We start from the raw sequence: 9,418 nt of genomic DNA, 5'->3' as shown, positions 1-9,418 counted from the left end.
TTGTTAATACAAGTTTACCACATTTTCAACCAAACTAACCAACACATCCTCTGTTTTTTTTTCCTCCTATACCAACAAAATAATAATAATAATAACAAACTACAAACATTAAAACTAGGGGTGTTACAATAACCCTATAGAAAAAAATCCATGCTTTCACATAAACAATGACCTGTGGATAGAAGCTCTGTAAAAGTACAATTCTGAACACCATCCTCATCATCATTTGTGCCATTTTTATGTAGATCTGAGGCTAGACATAAAAAAAATACCAAAAAACCTAAAAATAAAATCAACAACTGAAAAAAAAAAAATATCACTCACCTGAAAACTCTGAAAATATAGGTTCAGGATCATTAACAACTCTACTCTCACCCAATGCATCTTCATCTTCATTAAATGCAAAATCAGGTAAAAGATTATGTGGGACAACATTTAAGGGTGAACCCGGATGATCATTGAGTCTCGCCGTACCACCGGCAACAGTCCGAGGTTTTTGGCTGTTCAACTCAGCCATGTTTGATTTTGTCCGGTGATTTTTGAAGATCTGCAGTGATCGTCTTTTTTGTGTGGCGATTGTCTGAATATTGAGAGGGTATGATGAAGATTATGAGAGAGAGAGTGTGTTTGGTTACTTTTGAAGATCTCCAGTTGATGATGAAGATTATGTGAGAGATGAGAGAGATACATCAAGTACAAAGCTATTAAATGAAACTAATGAAAAGAAGAAAAGAAGTCTGTGCCATCAAGTCTCTTACACACTTACACATTCATCAGTCAAATGTTAAAAGGAAAATGTCAAAAATGCCCTTGTCTCCTCTCAAACTAACAAGCAACGTGGATCAATTCTAGCCACATATAACAGTTTTCTGGGTTTAGTCAACTGGAATGAGTTTTCTCCTTATAATTAGCCTATATATATATATATATATATATATATATATATATATATATATATATATATATATATATATATATATATATATATATATATATAGGGAGGAGCTCATGCGAGAACCACCCTTATTGTGAGAACCTTGAGAACCAATGTGAACACAACCTAAAATAGCTAAAAAAACCTAACCCCCAACCCCCCCCCCTAAAAAACCTAAACCCCCACCCCCCCCACCCAAAAAAAACCTAACCCCCCCCCCCAAAACCTAACCCCCCCAAGCTAAAAAAACCTAAAAAAACCTAAAAAAAACCTAACCCCCACCCCCCCCCCCCCAAAAACCTAAACCCCCCCCCCCCCCCAAAAAAAACCTAACCCCCCCCCCCCAAAAAAAAACCTAACCCCCCCCCCCCAAGCTAAAAAAAACCTAAAAAAACCTAAAAAAACCTAACCCCCACCCCCCCCCCCCAAAAAACCTAAACCCCCCTCCCCCACCCCCCAAAAACCTAACCCCCCCCCCCACCCAAGCTAAAATGCTAAAAACTAAACCCCCAAAAAACCTAAAAAAATCTAAAAAAAATCTAAAAAAATCTAAAAAAATCAAAAAAAAAATCTAAAATTTTTTTTTTGATTTTTTTAATATTTTTTAGGTTAAAATCGCTACTTTTCGAAGCAAAAAAAAAAAAATTTTTTTTAAAAAAAAAAATTAAAAAAAATTTTTTTTTTTTTTTTGCTTCGAAAAGTAGCGATTTTAACCTAAAAAATATTAAAAAAATCAAAAAAAATTTTTTTATGTGATTTTTAGCTATTTTTAGGCATTTTTGGTGTGTTCACATTGGTTCTCGCGGTTCTCACAATAAGAGGTGGTTCTCGCATGATCTTCTCCCTATATATATATATTGAATGTGATAGGTAAAGCAACCAAAACCTTAGAGGTGATGTTGGCATTTTACTCCAATATAACACATAAACATAAACAAAAAATTATGAAACATTAAATCAAAATAAATGCAAAAATGTTCTATGTGTGTTATGTGCTGGTTTTCTCATTATTCCTGTTTGTACATTTTTTTTTATCGTAGATGAAACCAACCCGTTTTTCTTTTTAATTAAAAATATAGAAAGACGCCTCACATGTGATTTTTAACTTTTGTAAATGCTAAATGACAAGATAGCCCATTTTTTGGGGGCCCAAAATGTGGCTGAAAACACTAATATTCATCAAGTTACTAGCCACAATAATCACTATAAATTGAAAGACACCAAGGCCGTGTTATTCATCAAATTAAATTAAATCTCATTTTCAAAAAATGGCATTTTCCATGAACTTTCTCTCAAATTTAATCTTCATAACGGTTATCATACCTCTATTTCTTCTTCCTCTTATCTTCCTCTACATCTACAATCAACAAACGAAGAAGTATCATCCAATTGGCGGGACAGTTTTTAATATGCTTATCAATTTCAAGAGATTACACCATTACATGGCTGATCTCGCCGCAAAGTACAAAACTTTCAGAATGATTAGCCCTTTTCGTGGTGAGATATATACAACTGATCCTGTGATTGTGGAGTATATCCTCAAGACCAATTTCCAAAACTATGGCAAGGTAAGTAGTTAAGTATTTGTGATGTGCATGCACACACTAGACATTACACTTATGTAAATGATTAATGTAGGGAACGCATGTCCACAACTTGCTAGAAGATTTTCTAGGTGACGGTATATTCACAGTTGATGGGGCCAAATGGCAAGAACAGCGGAAGTTATCGAGCCATGAGTTCTCTACGAAAGTTCTGAGAGACTTTAGCGGTGTAACCTTCAGAAAAAACGCAGTAAAACTAGGCAACATATTTTTAGAAGCAGCAAAGAGTAATCAAGTCGTTGATATAAACGTAAAGTTTTCATTCTTTATCACTAACATATGATGTATTACCCCATTGATTATTGGCATTATAGCTAGCTAAATCACATTCATGATATGTGCACATATATACAGGACTTGTTCATGAAAGCAACAGCGGATTCAATATTTAAAGTTGCTTTTGGAGTTGATCTTGACAACTTGAGTGGATCAAATGAAGAAGGTGTTAGATTCAGCCGTGCATTCGACGATGCAAATGAGTTGACTTACAATAGAATAGTTGACATAACCTGGAAGATCAAGAAGTATTTTAATATCGGATCGGAAGCAGAGCTGAAGAAAAATCTCAAAGTGGTTGATGAGTTTGTTTATAAGGTGATCCGGACCAAGAGTGAACAAATGAGCAAGCCAAAGGATAATTATTTAGTAAGCTACTTATATTCTGTTTCTCAAACAAGAATAGAAGTATATTGTTTTCAAATGCTCTAGCCCTTTTGCATCATGTAGTTTGACCTTTGATTTACAGACATTGCAGGTCACGAAAGAAGATATTTTATCAAGGTTTATGCAGATGGAAAATAGAGATCCAAAGTACTTTCGAGATATAATAATGAACTATGTACTTGCTGGAAAAGATCCTATAGCGGCTACTATGACTTGGTTCATTTACATGCTTTGCAAACATCCTCAAGTTCAAGATAAGGTTGCGAACGATATCAAAGAAGCAATCTACATAAAAGAAGAGGTCACAAACGTTGCGAATTTTGAGGCCCGTTTGAGTGAGGATGCACTTGAGAAGATGCAATATCTTCAAGCAACTTTGGCAGAAACGATAAGACTATATCCTGCGTTACCACTGGTTTGTGCCTAGAGCCCCAAGTAGATAGACATATACATGTTATGACATTATGTCTTAATTATTTTTAACAAATGATGGCAATCATAATCTTTGCATGTTTGTACCATCAAAATATTCACAAGGTACAATAAGAATCCTAAAATCGACCATTGATGTGTGTGAGAAAAAGTGTTTGCATTTGATCTCGCTATAAAACTAACCACATCTAAGTTTGTTTTGTATAAGGCTGGCAAATCGTGTCTTAACAGGTTTAACAGGTTTCTGACGGCGCGCACAACATAAGTTTCAAATATGATTACGACTTGTTTAACTACTTTCTACCTCATGTTTATAAAACAGTTTTATGTTTTATGTACAAAGATGAATAAATGATAGATCCTAACATTGTAATTTTAAATATTTTAAAAATTAAAAAAGTCAAAGGGTGTATTTTTCAGTCAAACAGGTCTAATCGTGTCTTAACAGATACCCAATTGCCAGCCCTAGTTTTGTATCCATTTCACTAACTTATAAATACGAATTATGTAGGATTTAAAGATATGCTTTTCCAGTGACGTTCTACCAGATGGTTGTATTGTGAAGAAGGGAGATATGGTCGCTTACATGCCATATGCAATGGGGAGGATGAAGTTCATATGGGGTGATGACGCACAAGAATTCAAACCAGAACGATGGCTCGATGCTAATGGTTGCTTTCATTCAAAGAGCCCTTTTAAATTTACAGCTTTTCAGGTTAGTTAGCTAGCATTTGACATTCATAAAGATATAACTACTTTTGTAACGCTAGACGTTCTTCTAAATATAACACTCTTATTTCATGATGCTAAGTCTTTGTAGCAGTTCTACCTTAGGAATTGATCACACACCATCCCACCGAAAGAAGTGGTACATGTCATAATGAATGACTAATCTTAACTTATTTGGACTATTGATTGTTGATGAGTTGAACTCTATATAGCCAACCATATGTTTGTGTGATAGTAATTTTAAGGTAGGTGACCTCATGAGAAGTCTCGAACTCGAGGCATAAAAAACAAAGCCATGAACACCTCTTTGTAAAATGAACGATATTGATTGATATAAGTAATTGGATATCATGCCATAGATTAAAAGAATTCTATTTTTTATTCTTTTAAACCTAATGAACAGATTCTATTAAGAATGTGAGTGTTTCATGTAAATACATTTTTATCAACTTTAAAAATCATAGATAAAAGTAACCATGCGATATATACAAAAATTTATAAAATATCATATTTTGAAAGTCATAAACAAAAAAATAATAATAAAAGCGTTTGAGTAGGACATGTGTCAACGTGTGATTGGCTAAATAAAATAGAAAAAATATTTGGAAAAGTAGGGTTTAGTTTAGTTAAAGCTGAGGGGGTATGTTAGGGTACATATAGACCAAGTGCTTGTTTCAGGGTGTAAGAGCATTCACATCCTAACCATCAAATTATGTGAGGAGGGGTTTTTATATTATAAATGGTATAAAATGTGGTTGTGAGTAGAGGAGAGAGAAAATGTTACTGTTCATCTGTATATTTGGGGGACACTGTTCACCCGTTATAATTTTTTAATATATTTTGAAAGTGGTTTTGAGTGGAAGTAAGAGAAAAAGGTAATGATAATATTATTTAATTGAAAGGAGAGAGAAAAAGTATTTGTTTTTAGTGGAAATATATTGATATAGGAGTTGTTTTTTAGTGGAATGTATGTATAATTTGATGGATTGGATGTGAATGCTCTAAGGGGTGCTCACCTAATAGGTGAGTCCCCCATCTTACACATAGCCAATCAGATCAAGCCACGTCAATTCCCCTAATACACTCCCCTAATACCTTGTTTTGATGGCGGCACTCACCTATTAGGTGAGTTGTTTTTTTTTTTTTTTTTTTTAATTCTAAAATAATGCATGTTTTATAAATTAAAAAAAGATTAGTAAAAATAAAAATTAAATAAAAGACATTTCATTAAATTAAAAAAAAAACATTCGAACTAGAAAAAAAGATACATTCAACCTAAAAAATTATAAAAACAAACTACTCCTCGTCCGAATCAACTTCAAGGTGAGGCAAATCTAAACTTCCGAGATGCTCAACGAGATCGTGTTTTAGCCTCCAATGCGTGTCTTCGTCAATGAGCTCCGTATAGGCTGTATCATCGAAGACGGGTTCGACTGGAGGATCTTGAATATGAACCGGTGCTATCGCCCTTCCGTCGTCTTTTATAATCATGTTGTGTAAAATAAGGCACGTATACACGATGGACCTTATTTTTTTCACCGTTTTCGAACGCATTGGACGATTTGGTATTCCCCACTTCGACTTTAACACACCAAACGCCCGTTCCACATCTTTTCTTGCGGCCTCGTGTTGCCTCTTGAATTTTTTTTCGTTCGGGTCGTGTGGATATGGAAAAGACTTCACAAACACGGACCAGGTAGGGTAGATCCCATCAGTAAGATAATACCCGCGTTTGTATAAATGGTTGTTCACTTGAAATGGACAATTTGGCGCCGTTCCATTTCGTTGAGCAAGAAATAACGGAGATTGTTGCAGCACGTTGATATCGTTTTGTGAACCCGCTGGCCCACAAAAAGCATGCCAAATCCACAAATCTTGAGACGCTACCGCTTCTAACATAACCGTCGGGTATTGATGATCGCCTCTCATGTATTGTCCACGCAATTCTGTGGGGCACATTCTCCAGACGAAGTGTGTACAATCCAGACTCCCTAACATGCCAGGTAGGTGATGCCTATCCTCATGAGCCTGATACAATAGCGCGATGTCGTGGCTCGTTGGTCTACGTAGGAATTCACCGCCATACCTTTTAAAAATAAAAATTAAATAAAAGACATTTCATTAAATTAAAAAAAAACATTCGAACTAGAAAAAAAAAAATACATTCACCGCCATACCTTTTACATACCGTCTCGCAGAAATATTCAAGGCACTCACGAGAGGTCCTTTCAGACATATTTAAATACTCGTCCCCCTCGTCTGGTGGGTTACCGGTTGCAAGTTGTTTAATTGCCGAAGTAACCTTTTGCAACGGTGTAAAGCTTTTCTTCATTCTCCCGTCTAAGCCTTCTTGAAACCACTCGTCATACGCTTCCACGTCACTAACAATTTTTAGGAACAAAGACTTGGACATACGAAACCTGTGACGAAAAGTATCTTCACTAAATTTTGGATTTTCATCAAAATAATCGGCCATGAGTGTCTCGTGGCCCCCCACACGATCTCGACGGACATATTTTTTTTTACTAGACGATGCCGTGTCTAGTAGCTCCGCTTGTTGGATGAGATTTTGGAAGAAAACTAAGCTACTATCGCTTGACGACGCATCTCCATCGTCGGGAAAGTCGGGTAGGGTAGAAAGAAACGGGAACTTGGAATCCATTTTGTGTTTGAAAGATATAAATTTGAGAATTTTGGTGTTGGTTTGTTGTGAATGTGGTAAAAAATGAATTAAGATTGGTTAGTATATATATTGTTTTAAAAAAATTGATTTTTTTTTTTTTAAAATTCGACCGTTGGTAAACGGTCAATTCTCGATCCACGCGCAAAATCAATCGGTGAACCCACAATCAAAACCCACCCCGATTCGGGACCCCGCGTTGATGGCGGCGGTGTTCCCGATCGGGGAAATGGCTCACCGATGGCACTCCCCGAGAACGCCCCGTTCACCCTCATATGCTTGACATTTGACAAGTTTTAAATTTACACGGTTGAATGAATAGTATATTGCCATAATTGTGTTAAAATGTCATTATACTGCATACAAAGAAAAGAAATAGTGACCAAAAGATGAAGTATGTGACATTTTAAAATTATATTATATATTCCTATACATACACTTTGGTACTCTTATCCTTCTTTTTTTCTTGTTTACACAGGCTGGACCACGGAGTTGTTTGGGTCGAGAATTTGCATACAGGCAAATGAAGATATTTTCTTCTATCTTGTTAGGTTGCTTTGCGTTTAAGTTGAGTAACGCAAACGAAGACCCAAAATATAGAACCACAATTAATATTCAACTCGATGGTCCATTGAACATTTATGTTTCTCCAAGGTCCGGATTACACAATCCTTGAACATAACATGTTATACTTCTGCGTATATCATATGTTGTTATATAAAGCAAAGCAAATGCCTATATGAAATAAAATCATGTGTAATAATTAATAAACAAATGGGTGTTCCTCTGTTTTATATAGTTCTATAACAGTGTTGTAATTAAGGACTAAGTACTAATAATATAATGATAAATATATTGCTTCGGTTATAGCGTATACTTCACTTTCAATACTGGTAACCTTATATTATATGGAGATGAGTTTAAAACACTGGTAACCTTATATTATATGGAGATGAGTTCAAGTGTGAACTACTTACTACTGAATCAATTGCCTGAATCGTAGTAGTAGTACTTAAGTTCAAATTATTAAGATATTAAATTATTAAGATATTTGTGTGTTAAGGGGACACATCCTGATGGTTAAACATTGTAGTTGATAATTAAAAGGTTGGAAGTTTAAATGCTATAAAATTCACGTAATAATATAATAATTATCTCAGAAAGTTTAGCAATTGTTGTGGAAAAAAATTTAAGATATTTGTGAAGATATAAATAGACATGTGGCGAAGGGTAGTTTATGCCTTACATCATTCCCCGAGGCGTATGGAGATCCTCCCGATTAAAAGTGTAGCTGGGAAATCCTATATAGAGGATCTTCATCGCTGCATTACCCGGGGGGGGGGGGGGGGGGGGGGTATAGATATTTCACTATGAGATCCGTTCGGTCCATGCTAATTCCCCAAGGTTATTAGTGGAAGGGAATATCTTCTTAAGGAATGGGTGGGTGCCGAAAAAAGTCAACATTTTTGGTTGGACGCTTAACCTTAAGCGACTCCTGACTCCTGTAGCGCTAGTTAGAAGAGGTATTAGCATGAATTCATTACCGTGTCCGTTGTTTAAGGAAGCGGATGAGAACTTGGACCATCTAATTATATATTGCCTTGTCGCCTCAATTGTTTGGCAAAGAGTATCTTTGTGGTGTTCTATCGCTCCGATGTAAGCCTTCTCGCTATCAGATCTCATGAGTTTCCATGGGAAATATATAATACGCAATTAGCTCGCTGCACATAAATTATTGGTAAGTGATTATTTTTCACCCAACCCAACATATGATTATAATAGTTTTAGGTGACGTTTTCGTATGAGCCAAGGATTATTTCTAAGAATAGCAAAAGATTTAGAAAGTCAATATGATTTTTTTCCAACAGAAACACTATGCATGTGGTTGTATGGAAATTGGCACGTTACAAAAAAAGTCACTGCCGGGAATAGACAATTAGCTTATGGCACTAGTTCCGACATAATGGATGACTATTTAAAAATGTCGGAACGAGTGGCGAGTGAGTGTTGGATCAGGCCCAATCAATCACTCAAGAAAAACTCATGAACAAGAAGATATTTAATGCTACAATGGTCTGTTATTTCATGCACCATACTAGGCCCTTTAAATAGCCAACCAATACACGTACATAATGAGAAAAAATAAACAACTAACACCCTAGTAACCTGCGACTAAAACAAAAGACTCGAACTTAAACAACAACTACACAAACACACGTATTTATGACCTATTCTACTCATGACTCAGCACTATGACCTGATTTTGACATTGCCTCTTCCCTTTCTTGCTTTAATCGGTTCTTGTATGCTTCCTTACATCAATTAATCACAAGCTACCTGTTTGCATGCTTTCTTTGATCCACCGTCTCATATGGC

General features: G+C 35.7%; 1 protein-coding gene across 1 annotated transcript; it reads left to right on the top strand.

Moving 5' to 3' along the window:
• Window positions 1–2,202: 2,202 nt before the first annotated feature.
• On the top strand, window positions 2,203–7,914 carry LOC110877288 (cytochrome P450 704C1). The gene is made up of 6 exons (XM_022125446.2): window positions 2,203–2,502; window positions 2,573–2,788; window positions 2,893–3,183; window positions 3,293–3,616; window positions 4,145–4,348; window positions 7,521–7,914. Exons 1-6 carry the CDS (start codon window positions 2,203–2,205, stop codon window positions 7,716–7,718), a joined length of 1,533 nt encoding a protein of 510 aa, XP_021981138.1. The 3' UTR covers window positions 7,719–7,914.
• The last annotated feature ends 1,504 nt before the right edge of the window (window positions 7,915–9,418 follow it).

This window comes from Helianthus annuus, chromosome 1 (genome assembly GCF_002127325.2).
Source record: "Helianthus annuus cultivar XRQ/B chromosome 1, HanXRQr2.0-SUNRISE, whole genome shotgun sequence".
Taxonomy (NCBI): Eukaryota; Viridiplantae; Streptophyta; class Magnoliopsida; order Asterales; family Asteraceae; genus Helianthus; species Helianthus annuus.
This window is presented reverse-complemented; position numbering and strand designations above follow the sequence as displayed.

Coding starts and splice junctions, on each gene's coding strand:
- LOC110877288 (XM_022125446.2), top strand. CDS start 2,203: ATGGCATTTTCCATGAACTTTCTCTCAAATTTAATCTTCATAACGGTT. Junction 2,503..2,572: donor ATTTCCAAAACTATGGCAAG/GTAAGTAGTTAA, acceptor TGATTAATGTAG/GGAACGCATGTCCACAACTT. Junction 3,184..3,292: donor AGCCAAAGGATAATTATTTA/GTAAGCTACTTA, acceptor CAGACATTGCAG/GTCACGAAAGAAGATATTTT.